Below are 21,253 nucleotides of genomic sequence, written 5' to 3' on the forward strand. Positions count from 1 at the left end.
TCATATTTATTAACATCGAAGTTTTCCATAAATACAATTATTTTTCTTTTACATCGATTACTTTTTAAAAATAGATTTCATATACCTTTGAAGTAATTTTTTCTGCATTTATACTAGGTAACATTTAAATGTAGATTTCATATTTATTCCAAGACTATTTTAGAAGAAGGCTTAATGGGTTTGATCATAAGCCCAATAACGTGAGAGGGGAGGAAAAAACTATTCTAAATCTAGGTCCTCCATTAGGTATTCTCTCAGTCTCTCGTACAAAATTCATACCTTTGATGATAAGGGAACTCGTATTCTACATTAGTTTTGGCAGAGACACACCAAGATGGTACTTAGTATCATTAGATTCATCTCATGTCACGTGACACATAGGAATGATTAATGCGATAACTTACCTCTCGGTACCATCAATGAAGATTTCTCGGCAAAACCTCTGGAATTAGCCCAGAGCTGGGAATATTGATGAAGAGGCACGTTGTGATGAAGCTGTTGGTAAAAATGTTTAATTATGTAATGGTATAACAAGAAAAATACAGGAAATATAAGGATAGTTCTGCTAAGCAACAATAATGAATGTTTACTGCGTAGTTTTGGGATTCACAATTTAACCAAAAGAACAATAAATCTCATAAAATAAGATATTTTACTAGAAAATACAGGTAAATGTTTTGCAATAAATCAATAACTATATAATTAATTTATAAAAGATCTCTACACAAAATGAGAATTTGAAATAAATGCTGTAGTGATTTACTTAGTAAGTGGATTGTTAGGCTTCATGTAACAATGGCTGTCTAAATTATGGTAAAGTTATATTTAGTGATAATATTTTGCGTAATATTAAATAATAATACTTTAAGAAATAATTAAGATAACATTGAAAATAAATGTAAATAAACTGGTCCTACTATGAATTGAGTTCTATAAATGGATACTGATTTCACACTCAATGTCAACTTTCTAATTTGATTCCGATTTGACTATCTATTTTCCATTTTGAATCTGAATTGACGGGTTTTTTTAATTGAATCTGTTTTGATTGCTCATTTTCTAATTTAATTCAAAATTGGCGGTCTATTTTTTCAATATGCTTCGTTTATTTATACTTAAGGGAATTTCAGTCAGATGATTATTGGTCATCTTGTTCAGTTGAAGCAAATATTCCTACATAGGCCGGGATAGCCTGGTCGGTAGGGAGCTGGGCCCATATCCAAGAGGTCGTGGGTTCGATCCTCGCCGGCCGAAGACTCCCCGTGTAGTAAATGGTGACTGATGCACGTTAAATCTGTCGAGTCTCAAAGTCCTCCATGTTCCCACAACAAATCAATACCTCTGGGGGTACTGATCCAGGAGTTTCCTTGTCTTCTGGATTGGTTCAAAATTACAAGGCTACGGAGTTGAACGTAAGTAGTCGTAAACCTATGAAATTGGGTCGGCTGTTCAACGACGTTATAAAATAAAATAAAATATTCCTACATGGTCTGGATAGCCTGGTCGGTAGGGTGCTGGGCCCATGTCCAAGAGCTCATGGGTTCGATTCCCTCCGGTCGAAGACTCTCCGTATAGTAAATATTGACTAATGCACGTTAAATCTAGTGAGTCGCAAAGTCCTCCATGTTCCCATAGAAAATCAAAACCTCTGAGGGTACTGATCCAGGAGTTTCCTTGTCTTCTGGATAGGTTCAAAATTACAAGGCTACGGAATTGAACATTAGTAGTCATAAACCCAAAAATTGGCTCGGCTTTTCGACGACAGATATAAAAAAAAATAAAATATTCCTGTACTCTCAGAAATAAAGCTTTCGTAATTGAAAATTCAGCAATACTATAGCTAAACCTATAGCTATTTGAGAATGAAATCGCGTGTTTTGTGACGAAACAGGAACTGTCAAACATATGTTTCCTCAACACGAAAACTCATCACAGTGTACTGTAGAAGATGGACAACTTAACCATTGTGTGTACTTTATGTGGTGCCACTGGAAAGTGGTTTTTAGAAAAATTAAATACCTTAAACAGTACAAGTTGTTTTTTTAGAAAAAACTTGAATCATGAATTTTTATTTTTTACTGTTGACGAACTTCGTTTCTTCAAAGTTAGTTGTTAGAAATGATAGTCGTCACTTTAACGAATTGTTCCCTCAGAACCAGAGGTGGGTTTTGTCAAAAACGAAGAAAGTTTCTAGAAATTTAAATCTTCCTTTAGTGTTTTTTAAAGTGCTACTGATAAATAGCTGATTTAATACATAACCTACAAATTCGCATGATTGAATTAAAATTAAGTTCCATGCAATAACTCCATGTGTGCAATAATAAGTTAAAAGATTCGTAATTAAAAGCTGACAACTAGAGACTCACACTGACCCTTCGTTACCTGGACTCGTTGTGGTACGTCGTGAGTGTGTTCTGACATGCGACCTCCACCGCGACTTCTTTGATTGACAATTCGTATGATTGACTTAAAATTAAGTTCCATGCAATTACACCATGTGTGCAATAATAAGAAAAAAGATTCGTAATTAAAAGCTGACAACTAGAGACTCACACTGACCCTTCGTTACCTGGACTCGTTGTGGTATGTCGTAAGTATGTTCTGACATGCGACCTCCACCGCGACTTCTTTGATTGACAATTCGTATGATTGACTTAAAATTAAGTTCCATGCAATAACACCATGTGTGCAATAATAAGTTAAAAGATTCGTAATTAAAAGCTGACAACTAGAGACTCACACTAACCCTTCGTTACCTGGACTCGTTGTGGTATGTCGTGAGTGTGTTCTGACATGCAACCTCCACCGCGACTTCTTTGATTGACAATTCGTATGATTGACTTAAAATTAAGTTCCATGCAATAACACCATGTGTGCAATAATAAGTTAAAAGATTCGTAATTAAAAGCTGACAACTAGAGACTCACACTGACCCTTCGTTACCTGGACTCGTTGTGGTATGTCGTAAGTATGCTCTGACATGCGACCTCCACCGCGACTTCTTTGAAGACTCTGTTCTGGAGATTCTGTTATCTGTTCTGGAACGTGGTGGTTCGGAATGTGTGTGGTGGCGTAAGGCAGAGGATAATACAGTGGTTCTCTTTGGGAGTCATAGACGGAATTACCCTTTGCCTTACCGTAGGAGCTCATGGAAATATCGTCAGCTCTACCTCCGGATCCCCGTGAATCTGTAAAGAATAAAAAAGGGGTATTTTAACTGCAACTATAGTTAAAAGTATGATAAGTAAGAACCTAAATTGTAGAAGAAGTAGTAAACAAGCTAATTTTTTAACAATTTAAGTCCCTAAAGCCGTGTTGGTGTAGAGGATATAAACACTCGTCTCTCAATAAGGCTGGTCGATACGAATTCCGCATCCGGCTCGCACTGATTACACTGCTGACGCATGCAAAAGTATCCTCAGTGGTAGACGCATTATTAATCAGAGTACTCTTGAAGCTAGACTTACCGTGGGAGGTTTACGTGGTTTTCTTCTTCATGTAACAAATAATTTCATCAGAAAAGTTCTCCACGAAAATAAATTTCTCCCACTACTTGATTAAGAGTTCTCGTGTCTTCTGGATCGGGTTCAAAGTTACAAGGCCATGGAGTTGAACATTGATAGTAGTAAACTCCAAATTGGGTCATCTGTTTAATGACGTTTATAAAATAATATAAAAATTAAATTTCCCCACCGATGTCAGGATTATCTTTTAGAGTCACAGTGGCTCAGGGGAGATGACCAAGTGAGGTGACTCAGGTTCAAATCCCACTGCTTAATACAAATTCTGCTCTCGATTCGCACCGACCTCAACGCTGACGTAAAATATCCTCAGTAGTAGACGTATCATGAAATAGAATTTCCTTGCAGTCGGGATGACCATGAGGGGTTTACGTGATTTTCTTAAGCATGCAACTCAAATCTGGATTAGTTCCATCAAAAAGTCCTCCGATAAGGCTAGTTAGCCCCAATGCTTACCCAGGATTTTTCTTATCTTTTGAGTTGGCTTCAAAATTACAAGGCAATGGAGTTGAATACTGATAATCGTAAACTAAGAATTAAATTGGTTGTTCTACACTGGTTATAAAATAAAATAAAATTTATGCATCTAAATTTAACATAATTTTCAGTTAATTTTAATCAATATTTTATCACATTAAAATATTATCATTTATTTAATTAATTATATACTTTTTATAGATTAAGTTAATATTTTTTGCCAGAGAATGCAATTGTCCCAGACGCCGATTGTACCTCTATTTAAAATATTAATAAATAAAATAAAATATTAACGAAATTTGTGATAGTCTCTAAAATAAATTTGATTCAAAGAAAAAAAAAATGTTTCGAAAATTTACACATTTCGTTCAAAAAGCTTTCTAACAGATTCATTTAAAAGAAAGAAATTCCACTCTAAAAGAACAAATCCAATTCCACATTATATCTCGCTAGAATGGTTTTCTTCAGTCCATTAGGCAATTTAAATTCTTTCATATCTGCGTGACAATACCCTTTTTGGTAGAATAGAATTGTGGGTATTGCATAAATCTAGGCTCAATAGAGTCAGTGTGCAATAAAGTGAAAACTCTGGCCACTTAATGACCTCCTGGAATTTCAAAAAACCCCCATAAAAACACTGGTTTTACGATGACGAGCAAACATTAAAATTAAATACCAAAACATGCAATAAAACAAATAAATAATTCTGTAACCAAAATTAAAAATTTACTAAGCCTTGCTGAGAGAGACATTTGCTTGCGGAAAGAAAATTAAACTTCCTTTTGAGGAAAGTAAAAATAGAAAAACTCAGCTAAATAAATTTTGAATCTTTTTCTTGAAAAGATCTCGCTACCTTTCGCACTTTTCCCAGAAGAGATACTCCAAATGATTTACACTGAAAGCGTCTGAAGTTTTAGCCTACAATAACATGAATTTACTCATGAACTGGGGCACAAAACACAACCCACAGAGACAGCCGTTCGCAATGTCGGAAAAAAAATCCTAGTTAATAAAATATTTCTTTAGAGTTTATTGCTGATGCACGTCAACTGAAGTAACGTAATGATATGAATAAACTAGTTTTGCGTTGTGACTTTCTTAAAAAAAAATAAAATGAAATAAACCTCGAGGCTACGTTATTTTCTTCAGATGAAAACGTTAATCTTTTAAGAACTGTTATTGTGCCATTGCTAATAAAGATTAATTTGCTCTATTTAGACATAATTAATAAAATTACATTTAAGCTGACACATTCCTTGCTGAATAATAAATTATCTGCATTATTAATGAATTAAGAACCTAAGCTTAATATATTTGCATTAAATATTTTATTTATTAATTTCTATATTTATTTTTAAATTTATTTTTGACATTCTATTTTGAAGACAAATTTAAATACAAACACTTATTTTTTTCGCAAATAAAACGTAGAATAATATTTTCTGTTTGGAAAAAAAAATTATGTCCAAATATACAAATATTTTAAATTTGCTAGGAAGTGCATTGATATGTTTTATGGAATAAGATCATTATAGACTTTTAATGCTTTAGGAATAATTTTTGTTTTAGTTGTTTGTTTTTGTTGTTAATGCACAGTGTTAACGATGACTTTTGAGAATATAAATGTAATAATTTTAAAAAAATATCTATATTCTTATTGATATTTATTTAAAAAAAGAAATTAAAAAATTGAACTATTTCAATTCTCTATTATTATCACAAAGGCTGATTTAGGATTGTACAAGATAAATAATTTGGCACTAAACTGATATACTTGCAAGTATAATGATCCGAAACTAAGATATTAAAATTTACATATATAGATTTTGAATATATTTTGAAAGATTAATAAAAAATCAATGGTTTAAAAATCTTCATTAATTAAAATTCACAGGGATTTTATTTTTTGAAAAATATAGACATTTATGATAAGCTCTATAATACAGATAGTAAGAGCAGAAGCATAAAAATTAATTCAAAAGTTTAAAACATGAAACACAATGGAATGGACAGGGAAGGTGCAATAAAATAATTATCCGATAATTAAGTAAGAAGAAAACTATTCCAAAAACATGTCAATTAATTTCTTTTGCAACCGGTCAGAGATATAAATAAAGCAATTTTAAAATTGTAAATACTGAAAACGGCCTTTTGATCTTTAGTTAGAAAACGCCTTTTAAAGCAAGCGATTTTATTTTTTTAATCTTTTTCCTCCAAGTTTCTTCAAAAAAAAATGTGGTTGAATCAGAAATGTATTTTCCACGGTGTTTAAACCTTTTTTAACCAAAATATTAAGCCTCTTTATCCTTACCCTGTGCATGCACACTCAAACTTTTACCTCCCCATACTATAATATATATATATATATATATATATATATATATATATATATATATATATATATATATATATATTATTTTTTTACTATATATATATATATATATATATATAGTAAAAAAATAACAAACAACATATTATTTAAAAAAAATAATAAATAAATAAAAAATAAAAAAAAATAAAATAAAAAAATAATACTTATTGTTTTTCTTAACTTTCTTAGTGTTTTCTTGTATTTATTTATTTATTATATATATATATATATATATATATATATATATATATATATATATATATATATATATATATATATATATATATATATATATATATATATATATATATATATATATATATATATATATATATATATATCATGACCATATTGACCTCTAAAAACTTCATCTTTAGCCAAGAAAATTTTTAAAATATGTTAAACATTCTTATTGTGGAACATACAATGAGCTACAAAAATAAGCAAACAATTAAAAAAAACAATCAAAACCTTTTACAGTTGTAATACGTAAAACGTATATATGGTAAAGCTATAAGAAGATGTATTAAGTATAGGTAGATATATAACATAGTTTTAACTGTTCATATTTTCCAAAGAGAATATGTAAACTATGCATTAGTTTGTGCTCTACCAAATATATATTCAATCCATGAAACTAAAATCACTGTTCACTGAGACTCTAGTGTGAGAAGATTCAATTATTGTTTCAATCAATTATTATTAACATTCAATTATTGCCAATCAGCTGAGTTGAAATGGATATTTACTTGAATATGAACTTGTTACACTAGTAAATTGGTGCTATAATTAAACATTCTCATTAAAATCATACAATATTAATATTTCAAATCTGATAAAGACTTTCACAAGAGAAAACGTTAATATTATAATGATAAAATATAAATCGCTTTGTTATATTAAATATAATTACATATATTGAAACTTTATGAACACGAAAAAAATTACATGATAACAAATTACAATGAAATCAATTTAATTAAGCATTCTACTAAAGGACTACTCATAAATGCAATAATATTTGTGGTGTATATATATATATTAGTAGTCCTATAGACACTAATAAATATAAACAATAAAAACTAAATGATTTATAATACAATTTTATTCATTTATAAAGAGAAATCAAATCCTTTTTTAATATCTTATTAAAGCTGCTTTTACCGCATAAAAATTTTGCAAACATTCTTAATTTAATGTATAAAACCCTAAAATGCACAGTAAAAATTTCCGAATCAAATTACGATTCAAAGTATAAGCATTGAAAATCCATTTTCAAGGAACATTTAACAGAGCAAAAAATCTGATAAACCATTATTTTCCCAGTATTAATTACTGCAAAATCAAAAAATCACATAATTTAATAAATATCGCTCCTGGGCTGCAATAGTGTTAAAACTCAAAAAACTGGTGGGACTAAGAACTGGTGTAAATATGAAAATACGCATTCTTTCAGCAGCAATACTAGCACAACTCATAATTCAACTTGAAGGTAATCTTCGTTTAAGCAAACTAAAGCATTTCTTATGCATTTTCCTTATCAGCGAAAACTTTAAACTCACTTATCTCAAAACATGATTTTTTGAGTTGTGCCGCTATTGCTGCCCAGGAGCGATATTACTGTCAGAATTACGGTATACTTAAAGTGCAGATACTTAATACCGGAATATGATCCGGGATTATTTTCAGCGTATACTTTAATTTAAGCGTTGCATTGTTCGCAATCTATATACAGTCTCTGGCCAAATTATTAGACGCACTGTAAGATTCTATGTAAAATCTTAATTATCAGGGGATACCCAACAGCTTTATTGTTTTTACGCGGATGAAACCGATTTAAACTTGTTTTTGTTCGTGTATTAATTGGTTAGCATTGTAATGCAATACGTTAAAAATAAATACAAATAGTTTGTATATAAAAAATCTCCTCTATAAGAACCCATTACATTTACGTTTAAATATAAGAGCATTACATATAAACTTGAGCAAAACATGTCATTAATAAAACACTACAGTGCGTCTAATATTTTGTTCTAATTATTATAATATACTAATACAACACATGTTATAATAAATAATCTATATTTATATAATATGTAGTCTTATTTATCCAATCGTCGAATTTATATTATATATCGTCAAACTTCCCCAATTTATACACGAACGTAAACAAGTACAAACCGGTTTCAGCCACGTAAAAACAATAAAGCTGTATAGTATCACATGATAATTAAGATTTTACATAGAATCTTATAGTGCGTCTAAAAATTTGGTCAGGGACTGTATTAAATCAGTATAAGCTAATAATGTATAAGTTAAATAGACGAAACATAGATTCAAGCTAAAGGCGGAAAATGGTTGCACTGCAATATACATATTTTACGGTTATACATCCAAATATGTAAAAAGAAAGCGAATATATATATTTTATTTACAGCGGTAAGATATTTATAGTGGTAAGTAGATGTAATGTATGATCTAAATAGTTTCTAATACAATTGAGGAGGTTAATAATAACACACCAGAATATATTTTAACACCAGAATATAAATAAAAATACAGATAAACAAGACATGTGACGGTCGTATTATATCAATTAGTAGACATAACTCATGTTTAAGTAGTTTTAGAAATAGTGAATCTCAAAAAAAAATAAGGGTCAGCACACACAGTATGTGCATATTTTAAGGGAACACTCTAATGAAAACTTTCACGACACAAAAAATGTAAGATCTGTGTCATAAGGATTGTTGACTGGGATAAATTTTTCGAAAGGATTTCAAACATAATAAAATTTGAAATAGTTGCTAGTATCACTGTAGTATATTATTCCCAAAAAATAACGATAAACAAAGATCTACCGCCATAAATAGACGAAACTAACACTTTAAGTTCAATTATCTTTAGTAATAATAACTATATGCACTGAAAAAAGAAAAAAAATAGCTACTTTGTTGGTTGTGCAAAACCATAAAATGTACAAAATAAATCCATACTCTCAAAGGCTTTTTTACTACGCAAAACAAGTTTTTCTGTAAAAATTACTAAAAAAATTCGTAATTAGACTGGTTTTTAACAGAACAAAACAAGCTTTTACAACGAAAATAAATTTGTTGTATCAACAAACTTTTGCCATATGGGGACAAGCTTTCACTGTAAAAGTTACGAAATGGATATGTACTCGAACCAGATGTTAACATTTTGTGTCAGCAGAATTTATATCGTTTTTTCATCATTGGGATTCGAACCTTCGGCCATTTCACTGGGAGGTGCACTCTTTGACAACTGAGCCACTCCGGCTTAAATTCTTTATTATGAAAAAATTGCGAAAGTGAGAATTTTCGCGTCGATATTGTAGCAATTTGACAATTTAGCCAAATCATAATTTTATTTATAAGATAATCATAGCCAAATCACAATTTTATTTATAAGATAACCATAGCTATAACGCAATTTCTTAAAAGTAAGAAAAAATATAGAAAATAATCGTAAAAGGATTGGAGAAAAGGCAAAGTTATATTGCGATACGCAAGACTACAGGGCGAAAGCTAGAATTTCAACTGATGGTTTCGATTTGGTTGTGGTAGTTTAATAGTCTTCGCTACAAATGTAACATTTTTAAATTCCGTGTTTAGTACATTCGTAAATAAAAAATAGCTTTGAACTGAAAAAGAAAAAAGCTGAATATTTATTTAAAAGAGATAAAATGCATTTTTTTTTGTATAAAATTTTATTCATCATTTCAGTTCCTTAAAAAGGAGTCTCATTAACTTAATGTTTTTTCTAACTTTTCTTAGAAACTTATACTGAATTTTGACTCGCTTTGATAAAAAAAAGTTTAATGAAATACTAATTAGTTTTTTTTCTTCTTTCATATATCTGAAAATATTAAGAAAAATTGTATTAATATAAAGTTACTGAAAGAGAAATCAGATGGAAAAAATCAAAATTAAAAGATTTTTAAGTTTTCAATAAGCATTCTAATATATTTTCATGTTTCTTCATTCTATTTCATAATGTAAAGTGATTCATGTTATAAATTCAAATATTTAATTATTTATACTATATGTAAATTTTTTTTAATTATTTGTACTATCAGACTGTTTTCTTTGTTTTTTAAATATTATTTTAATACTTTAATTAATTATTCGTTGAAATATGACTCAATACTAAACTATTTTTTTAAATATATATGCTAAGAACTCTCTTAACCCTTCAATGCGGATGTGACACCTGTGTCCCTTTTATATATTTTTCTGACGTTCTAATTACCAACAAAAATATTTTTTAATCTTTTTTAATTACAAAAAAATGGCTAATAGATAGAAAATCTGTTAGATTATTGAAATTATATTTGTACTAAAATATGAAATATAGAAAAAAGTAGTGAGAATATTTTTCATCCATGTTCAAAAATGCATCAATAATTGATTTTGCAAATAAAAAAGTTTCAATGAGGAATAAAAGTTTCTCTTAGATTAAAATAAATGCGAATAAATTATAATTTAAAAAATTTTTGGGAAAATTTTACCTTTAGGGTAGAAAGAGAGGCCATTGTTTCAATGTATCAATAATTGATTAAAAGTTCCGATTCAATCAAAAATGTATCAATAATTGATTTTGTAAATTAAAAAGTTTCAATAAGGAATCAATGTTTCTTTTAGAATAAAATAAATGTGAATAAATTATAATTTGATAAATGTTTAGGAAGATTTTACCTTTAGTGCCGAAAGAGAGGCCGTTGTTTTATGCCTGTAGCTCATAATCATAACAATAAATTATTAAAATTATAAATACAATATTTTTCAATTATTTTGACTTAAATTAATGAAAAATAATGAAAAGTAGTTGAAAAATATGTTTAATAAAAATTCTGCGTCGAAGGTTTAAAATAATAAATCAACTTATATGTGTCATTAAACCTAACATTTTTTCCGATTTTTTTTTTTTTTTAAATTTCCAATGCCCACCTTTGTTAACATTTCGTCAATTCAATATTTTACAGGGCGGAATTGTTGGCCACCCTTCCAGGGGAGCCATATTAGGTTGACCAATGTTGCCTCCACAGTAAGGACAGATAGTACAGAGAATGAAAGAACATCCATGCTTTGCTCGGGATTCGAACCCAGAATCTTCCTGATGCAGGGACAGATCCCTGATCCATACGCTGTCCGGTCAACTTTATTACAAAAAAAATGACCCTTGAGTATTAAAAGCATTGGTCGTGAGAATGACGAAAAATATTTCTGGATTTAAATATTAACGAATACAGTTAAAAAATTATTTCTGACAATGTTCTGCAAACATAAATTCGTTTTTTTTAATGTTGATTAAAAATATGAAAAAAATAAACGTGTTTTTAATTCGGTTTTAATTTATCTAGAAGACAATTATTTAACCGAGGAACTTTACTTCAAAAACTATAATACGAGGAATAAAATCATAAATTCAACAAAAAAAAGGATTACAAATAATTTATAAACTGCGAAATTCCTAAGGCACTTATTTCTAAAATTGTACGGCTTTTTATATCTTTCTAGTAACGTTACTGCATTAAACTTAATAACCACAATATGCTTACAAAATTCAATGTACTAAAGTTACTAGAAAAGTATATGGAATCCCAGTTTCCTAAATATTTTCTTTTCATTTGTAAACATAGCATGTTTACAAAATTTAGTCGTACTACAATTTTTTTAATGCGTACCACCAAGACGATACTTTCGTAGAAAAGACCGAATTTGTTTTTTTCTGAACTTGGCGACAATAATAAATTATTAGCTATATCTAACAGTTGACAAGATGGATTCTGTATGGGATTTATTCAGAGTGAGAATTTTGATAAATGTTCTATTTTATAATATTTGAGTCAAGCTAGGATGTTTAGGTTTATACAGCACTCCTTTCTCACTGAGGAAACTCAAGTTATTCTGAGGACAACTAGTTAATTCGAATGTTACTCCAGGCATGCACTAGCCACAATGTTAACGTTAAATATTCCCATATTTCCAGTGGTAGACGGATCATGGGTTAAAACTCTCTGAATATCAGGCTACACATGTGAAGTTTCTTCGCACTGTAACTCAAATGCATGCAAGATTTGAGAAAAAAATCTCCATAGGAGCTAGTTTATCCCAATGCTTGATCTTGGAGCATTTTTCTGAGTTGAGTTCAAAACTAGGTGACGGAGTTGAATGCTGATGGTCACAGTTCAAAATAGATCAGTTATTTAATATCGGTTAAGAAATAAAAGAATTTTTTTTTCTGCGAAGCTGTGCACGCATATTATGCCTTTTTCAAAAAAATCCCCATTAAAATGAATTATCAGATCTTGCATGTGCACTAGCGAGTAATAGAAAAATCAAACGTAAGCGACAAAAAATACAAAATTGAGATTTTTAAATATTTGGATTTTTTGTATGGTTAACTGCTTAATTCAAAAGTTTTTTTTAAATAATTTTTATCAAATTTAAATTTTTTATTAGTTTTTTTGCAATCGAAATAAAAAGTTGACAAGTCACTTTTCTTGAAATCTACCGTTAAGCAGTTACGCTGTTTCGTTAGTTGCAGAACAGTGCAGCTCTGTAAAATATCAGGTAAATCATGAATTAAATTTGTAATTTAGAAACAAATTTCCCACTTCAGTAAAATTTCAGTTATAACTTTTGAAAAATTGAAAGCAGAGACGATAGTTTATGTAGATGGTTTAAAATATTTTTATTACATTATTTTAATTTACCTTCAGATAAAATTAGTGGAAGTAGTGTATTTTCTACTAGTTAATCAGCTATTTGCTTTCACTCATTTAATATTTATCTTTAATATAATAATGGATGTCACAAGAAAAAAGAATTTAAGCTTTATTCTACATAAACATTTTTCAGAAACTTTTATCCCCATAAATCTTCAGTTCCATTAAAAATTCCAGTATTATCCTTTCTTTTACGTTCGATAGCAATTTATTTAAACTAGAGCTACAAATTTAATCAATTTGAATAAAATTTATTAATTTGTTTCGAACTATATCAAGTGTAAAATAATTATCAGTACTATTTAATCTTTAAAAAGTTGATTTAGTTAACAAGGTCTAATCTTATTGAATGGATTACTTTCAATAATCAGATTAACTTTTCGACAAATGTACCTCTTGAGATTAAATAAAGACCTTCTCAGACGAGAATTCAGATCAAAACACTTTTGAGAACAGCTTATATTTTACTATTAATTTAATCTTTCAGGAACTTGCATAAATTAAAATAAAAGTAGCATTATTTCTTTTAACTTTGACGCAAATGGACTTTAATAAAAATTGAACGGATAAAACTTTTCTCATATTTCATATCGTTCATATAAAGCTGTGGATGTTTTATTGATTTTGTAATTTAGAATTTCGTTTTAGTTTTTGACGTCTTCTTACTATCATTTGTTGTATCTGGATTTATATTGATCCTTTATAAATTTATTCTTTGCTTTTTACAGTTAAGATATTAAAAGCAAAACTTTTCTCAAAGATTTTAAAAAAAAATAGAGCAATTAGATTTAAGAACTTTTGGCACCAGTTTTAAAACATTTGATGAGTTTGTTTCCTTTTTGGACATTTTATTTATTTCAAATCTTTTATTTAAGTGTTTGGAATTTTTCTTATTTAAATTCCATTCAATGTATATTTTAATTTGATACATTTCAAAATACACTATTTTATACTTTTTTTCTTAAATTAATCATTTTTGGTGCAATATTTCTAAATTTTATACTAAAAGTTTTAATTTACTCTGTAAGAAATTTTAAAGTTTGTTGAATATTGTTCAAATTCGATTTGACTTTAATACACTGTCAGAATTTTCATTCTAAAATAAAGGTAAAATAATCTATATCAATCTGTCCATCCGATTAACTGTAAAGTTTGCGGTAAAAACAAAAAACATTTTATACCTTTACTGTTTGGAAACCGTTTGCAAGTAGTATGCTTAAAAAATTTCAAAGTACCCTATTTTATACTTTTTTTCTTAAATTTATAATTTTTGGTACAATATTTCAAAATTTTATACTAAAAATTTTAATTTACTCTGTAAGAAATTTTAAAGTTTGTTGAATATTGTTCAAATTCGATTTGACTTTAATACACTGTCAGAATTTTCATTCTAAAATAAAGGTAAAATAATCTATATCAATCTGTCCATCCGATTAACTGTAAAGTTTGCGGTAAAAACAAAAAACATTTTATACCTTTACTGTTTGGAAACCGTTTGCAAGTAGTATGCTTAAAAAATTTCAAAGTACCCTATTTTATACTTTTTTTCTTAAATTTATAATTTTTGGTACAATATTTCAAAATTTTATACTAAAAATTTTAATTCACTCTGTAAGAAATTTTAAAGTTTGTTGAATATTGTTCAAATTCGATTTGACTTTAATGCACTGTCAGAATTTCCATTCTAAAATAATGGTAAAATAATCGATATCAATCTGTCCATCCGATTAACTGTAAAGTTTGCGGTAAAAACAAAAAACATTTTATACCTTTACTGTTTGGAAACCGTTTGCAAGTAGTATGCTTAAAAAATTTCAAAGTACCCTATTTTATACTTTTTTTCTTAAATTTATAATTTTTGGTACAATATTTCAAAATGTTATACTAAAAGTTTTAATTTACTCTGTAAGAAATTTTAAAGTTTGTTGAATATTGTTCAAATTCGATTTGACTTTAATACACTGTCAAAATTTTCATTCTAAAATAATGGTAAAATAATCGATATAAATCTGTCCATACGATTAACTGTAAAGTTTACGGTAAAAAAAAACACTTTATACCTTTACGGTTTTTAAACAGTTTGAACAGCAACCGTTTTGAAACCATCTTGTTGTATGCTTAAAAATTCTTGAATAAAAAACTATACAGTTTTTAATATACTCTGTATGAAATTAATCAAGAAATTAACCAATTTTTAACTAATTTACAATAAGCATGGTTTCAAAACCGTTAAAAATAAATATTACTGAACTTAGAGATAGTTTAGAAGCTTTATAGAAGTTCTTGGCTTCTTTAATTAGGAATTATACAATATACTTTATGGTTTTACTGGAACAGACGGAGGTTTAATGAAACTCTTTATTAAGGTTGTAGTTTATTTGCATCGCAATAATATAGTTTAACAATAGGGAAATACCATTAAATAATTTTAAAATGAGAAAAATTTATGCTTTATTATTTATAATAGAATTCGTAACAGAGAACTTATCCTCCAGAAACATTTATAGAATGATTAGTTTAATAATAAAAGAATATTAATTATTTGATCTGCTTTATTTATTTAATTAGAAACCGCACGATATATTTCAGTTGCATTGGAGCAGAATCATGATTTACACCTTATTAAGGTTTTAGCTTCTTTGCACCACAATATGGTTTAGTAATAGAGAAACACCTGTAAATAATTTTAGAAAAATAAATTAATAACATTAATGAATAATAGAAATTAAATAAACAATAAATAGTAAAAATGTTAATAGAGAACTCATCTGCAGACGTTTAGAAGTTTCGTTTTAAAAGGAAAATTAGAGTAGTTTTTGTTATTTTTGTTTCACTTTTTAATTGGGTGGTGTGTAATTATATTTCATATTGATAAAAAATTAAAATACATTTTACTAAGAACTAAAATTCATTTACTTATAAAAAATTGACAATTAATGGTGGAGAGAGCCATAGTGGCTCAGAGAATAGAACTCCAGCCACTTGATGAGGTGACCCGGGTTCGAATAACCAACAATGGCTGGTCGCTACGAATTCTGCTCCCGGCTCGCACCGACCACAGTGATGATGCGAAATATCCTCACTGATAGGCATATCATAGCTTAGAGTCCCTTTGGCATCGGGTTAACCATGGAAGGTTCTCGTTATTTTCCCCTCCATGCATCGAAAATGCTGGTTAATTCGATGAAAAAGTCCTCCACAAAGGCAAATTTCTTTCAATGCTTGATTCAGGAGTTCCCTTGTCTTCCGGATTGAGCTCGAAACTACAAGGATATGGAGTTGAACCTTTATAGTCGTAAACTCACAATTCCGTCGGCTGTTTAATGACGGTAATAAAGTGGAATGTAAAACTACACCGAAAAGGAAACCATGGTTAATACTACCAGAAAATGATAAAATATACCATGTTTCAAGTTTTATAGGAACATCAAAAAACTCGGTATTTTTTTGCGAAATAATTTCGGGAAGATTTTGGAAAAATAAACAATAAAATATTGTTTTATAATATGTGATAAAACGTAGTAAAATTTGGTAGGTAAATCATGATACCTCAGAGCACTTTATTTTCAGTTTTGAATGTTTTACTAATATGTGGTAATAAGAACTATAATTTTGAAAAAAAGAATTTCTCGTAAGCCATTATGTAGATTATGTTTCTTATTAATACATTTTTAAGCTGAATTATGATTTTTATTCTCTTAAACAGAAATGTCATTGTCATACAATACCATAATTTTACCACAACTTTTCACAAAAAGTGTTTTATGATATTTAAACTCGTATGAATACAAGAGGAACAACTAAAAAGGTATTCCTTTTAAAAAAGTCATTTAAGCAAAGAAAACTAATTAACTAATATATATATATATATATATATATATATATATATATATATATATATATATATATATATATATATATATATATATATATATATATATATATATATATATATATATATATATGTATATATATATATATATATATATATATATATATATATATATATATATATATATATATATATATATATATATATATATATATATATATATATATATATATATATATATATATATATATATATATATATATATATATATATATATGTATATATATATATCTATATATATAAAAATCTCTTGTCACAGTTTTAGTGGTTAAACTCCTCCTAAACGGCTGGATCGATTTTGATGAAATTTTATATGTATATTCAGTAGGTATGAGAATAGGTTTATAACTAATTTTTTTTTCATTTTTTGGACAGATTTAACGTATATTTTAAATATATATTTATTTAATCATATTCCAATCCAAACTAGACATAGAAACCTGATAAATCAAAAAGTAATATTCACGCACGTTGCAACAATTCACTTTAAACTCTAATACTTATGCTCGCCCTTAAAAGAAGAGCATCAAATATATTTGCAAGTATGTGAATAAAGGCAGTGATATGGCAGTATTTCGAGTTGAAAATACCAATGTGACCGCTTTTCCAGTGAATAACAACGACGAAATAACGCTCTACGAAATTGGCCGGTACATCAGCTCCAATGAAGCTGTTTGTCGCAACTTTGGATTCCCTATTCATGATCCTACCGTTAGTCATTTAGCCGTCCATCTTGAAAACGGTCAGCGCGTATATTTCACGAACGAGACAGCGATTGACAGAGCTATAAATCCACCAAGAACTACACTCACCGAATTTTTTTGAATTGTGTAATCGTGCGGATGCGTTTGATGCCTTTGCACAGACATTACTCTGTTCAGAAGTACCACACTATTTCACATGGGCTCAAACAAAAAGAAATGGACTTCCCGCAAGCAAGGCACACCGATGAAGGCCGTTGTCCCGGTTTATTCAAATCAAACGCCTTGGGGAGAGCATTTACAGTCAATCCAAGGCAGACTTAGTGCTTTTATCTTCGAATGTTGTTGGTTAATGTCACCGGCTCATTGTCATTTCAAGATATACGTAAAGTCGATGGACATCAGCATCCAACGTATAAAGATGCATGCCTTGCACTCGGCTTGCTGGAAGACGACAACCAGGTAGAATTTTATTTCTTTATTTCAATTAGTAGCAAAATGTATGCTTTCTATATATTCCTTGCATTTATAAACTTAATTTATTATCTTTTTGATCCACTACTATTTTTAAAAAATTAAGCATATATATTAATATGTAATACTATTGTAGAAGTACGCATAAGCTTGATTTAAATACAGCGAATATTTCTGTCTAAAATTATAATTTAAATTCCGCTTAACTACCGCAGGGTAAAATCATCCTCAAAAGGATTAAAAGTTGGCAGGTTTGCAATAAGCAGTATCTCACTTCTCACGCAGTTTTCGGAAAAATTTCGGCCATTATTATTGTTTGTACATCGAACGCCGTTGCGACGTTTACAATTATCATTTCCGTGTAATTATTATTAATTTGCAGTGCTGTAAATATTAATAATAATTATTAATATTAAGAGTATTTCTACTGTATTATTCTGAAGGAAAAATATTGTGAAAGGTAGGTTAAGTAATAAAATATAAATAAACACATTACTACTATGCTGTTTTTAATCATACGTTTACAAATATCATTTTACTATTTAAGTGTTATTCTCAAGTAAATTTTTATTAATTTATTAATCTGCAGAGCTGTCATTATTCATTCCTATTTTATAAATAATTGATACAATTATTGATTTTAAGAGTAATTCTGCTCTGTTATTTCAAAAGAGAAATATCATGAAAAGTATGCTAAATTAAAAAAGTGTGTGTGTACTTATGTATATGCGTTAGAAGTTATACTTTTTTGGCGTATGGAAAAAAATTGTAAATAATAAAAATGCTGTAATGATCAAATATAAATATTAAAATCAATCAAAAAGGTATTATTTAAGTAAAAATATATATTTTTAATTAATTTCATTTTATGGCTAACTTTATCCTGTCGTTTTCTGCGCGCGCAGCTCACAAAGTTTACTCTCATCCAAACGCTCCAAAAGAATTATAACTTAAATAAAATATAAATAAATACATAATACTTTTTTTCATCATTAAGTAATTTAATTTTTTTTTAACAGCAAGCAATGCCAAAACGACGTAGAGGGGCTTCTTTGGGCCGTAAAACATGTCAAGCTACATTCATGCAGAATGCAAGAGCCGAAAGAAACGCAGAACAAATCCAGCAAGACAATACTGATGCACGTGAGAGCATGGCACGATTGCATCAAGTAGAATCAGAAGATGCACGAGCTGACCGAAATGAAGAAAGAAGATTGGAACAAAGACGATCGCGCCGACTCACATTTAACAGACTAAGAGTAAATGAACAACAACGCCAACAGGCACATCGATCTTTTAACTCTCAGTCTTTCCTGCGCCTAGCATTCGAGTATGAGCCTAATGTTGAATATTATGCTCATTCAAAAGTCATAATTGGTGCTATGGACAAGGAATGCCTGCATTGCAATGCTCTTAAGTTCAAAAATGAGCCAGCCGGGATGTGTTGCTCATCAGGAAAGGTACAACTACATGTAATTGATACACCACCTGAACCATTAAAGGGTTTACTGTTTGGCACGAATCCAGATTCAAATGTGTTCCTGAAATCAATTCGGACATTCAATTCCTGTTTCCAAATGACATCATTCGGAGCAACAGAAATAGTTAAAAAAAATACGGTATATGGTCAACAATTCAATTCAACATTTAAAGTCAAAGGTCAAATTTATCACAAAGTGGGCTCATTGCTGCCAATGCCAAACGAAGCGCATAAATTTTTGCAAATCTATTTCATGGGCGGCAAAGATGAGCGCGTAGACGCACGTTGTGAATACAATCACCTCAATTCATTTTTTGCCAAACGCATCGTTGGTGAGCTGGACGCTCTATTGAATGAGCACAATGAATTATTGAAAATATTCAAATCACACTTGCCTAAATTACAAAGTGATCATCACGCTATTGTCATCAGCCCTGATAAAACACCTGTTGGAGAGCATATTCGTAGATTCAATGCACCTGTTGTTGACGACGTTGCTGGAATCATGGTTGGCGATCGAGCAACTGCACGACAAATCGTGATTCGTAGAAGAAATAATAATCTCCAGTTCATTGCTGAAACACACCGTTCATATGACGCTCTCCAATATCCGCTAATTTTTTGGAAGGGACAAGATGGATATTGCGTAAATATTAAACAACGTGATCCCGCAACAGGTACTTCATTCATTGTGGACTTGAACATTACTCATTTAACAAAGAACTTAATTAATTTCAATTTATCAAACTAAACTAATGTTAATTAATTTCAATTATATTTATTAATGATTTATAATTATTCATGAATTATTTATAATTGTATTTTTATTATTTATTTATAATTATATTTTTATTATTTATTTATAATTATATTTATTAGTATATATTATTACAGGAGCCGAAACAAACAAGAATGTTAGTGCGAAGGATTATTATGCGTATCAGTTGATGAATAGACGCGGTCAGGACAACATCATTCTACGATATCGTGAGCTTTGTCAACAATTCATGGTCGACATGTACGTGAAGATAGAGAGTGAACGACTACGATACTTGCGATATAATCAACAACATCGGCGTGCTGAAGAATACATTCACTTGCGAGACGCTATTGTCAGCAGCGCCGATGCCGCCGAAATTGGTAACTCGGTCATTCTACCATCATCGTATATAGGCAGTCCACGTCATATGCAAGAATATATCCAGGATGCTCTGGCTTACGTGCGCGAGTACGGACGACCGTGTTTGTTTATCACGTTCACGTGTAATCCTAAATGGCCAGAGATTACGTCATTGCTTTTCCCCGGCCAAAATGCAATACATCGTCATGACATTACAGCACGTGTATTTAGACAAAAGTTAAAGTCTTTAATAAGTTTCATTACGAAATTACAAGTATTTGGTCCTACACGTTGCTGGATGTATTCGGTTGAATGGCAAAAGAGGGGATTACCTCATGCGCAGATTTTGATTTGGTTAATCAACAAAATACGCCCTGAAGAAATCGATAGTGTAATTTCTGTGGAAATTCCAAATCCGTCTACTGATCAATTGCTGTTTGATATTGTTACAGTTAACATGATTCAT

At 29.4% G+C, this 21,253-nt stretch overlaps 1 protein-coding gene across 11 annotated transcripts in view; it reads right to left on the reverse strand.

Moving 5' to 3' along the window:
- The window catches only part of LOC107441504 (cell adhesion molecule Dscam1), a 434,487-nt gene that overhangs the window by 58,919 nt on the left and 354,315 nt on the right, over window positions 1–21,253 (reverse strand). For 5 of the 11 annotated variants that reach the window (XR_015429995.1, XM_087154077.1, XM_087154074.1 and 2 more), the window contains exons 22-23: window positions 2,944–3,188; window positions 405–495 (exon numbers count right to left, since the gene is read on the reverse strand). Coding sequence is in view for 7 of the 11 variants with exons in the window: in XM_087154077.1 (XP_087010203.1) it covers window positions 405–495; window positions 2,944–3,188 (336 nt within the window). In the remaining 4 variants the exon portion in view is untranslated. Of the gene's footprint in view, window positions 1–404; window positions 496–2,559; window positions 2,614–2,933; window positions 3,189–21,253 lie in introns of all 11 variants that reach the window. The other 6 variants (XM_087154072.1, XM_087154071.1, XM_087154075.1 and 3 more) reach the window with 3 other exon arrangements.

The sequence above is a fragment of the Parasteatoda tepidariorum genome, chromosome 10 (genome assembly GCF_982258835.1).
Source record: "Parasteatoda tepidariorum strain Cologne lab strain chromosome 10, Ptep-v5.0, whole genome shotgun sequence".
Classification (NCBI taxonomy): Eukaryota; Metazoa; Arthropoda; class Arachnida; order Araneae; family Theridiidae; genus Parasteatoda; species Parasteatoda tepidariorum.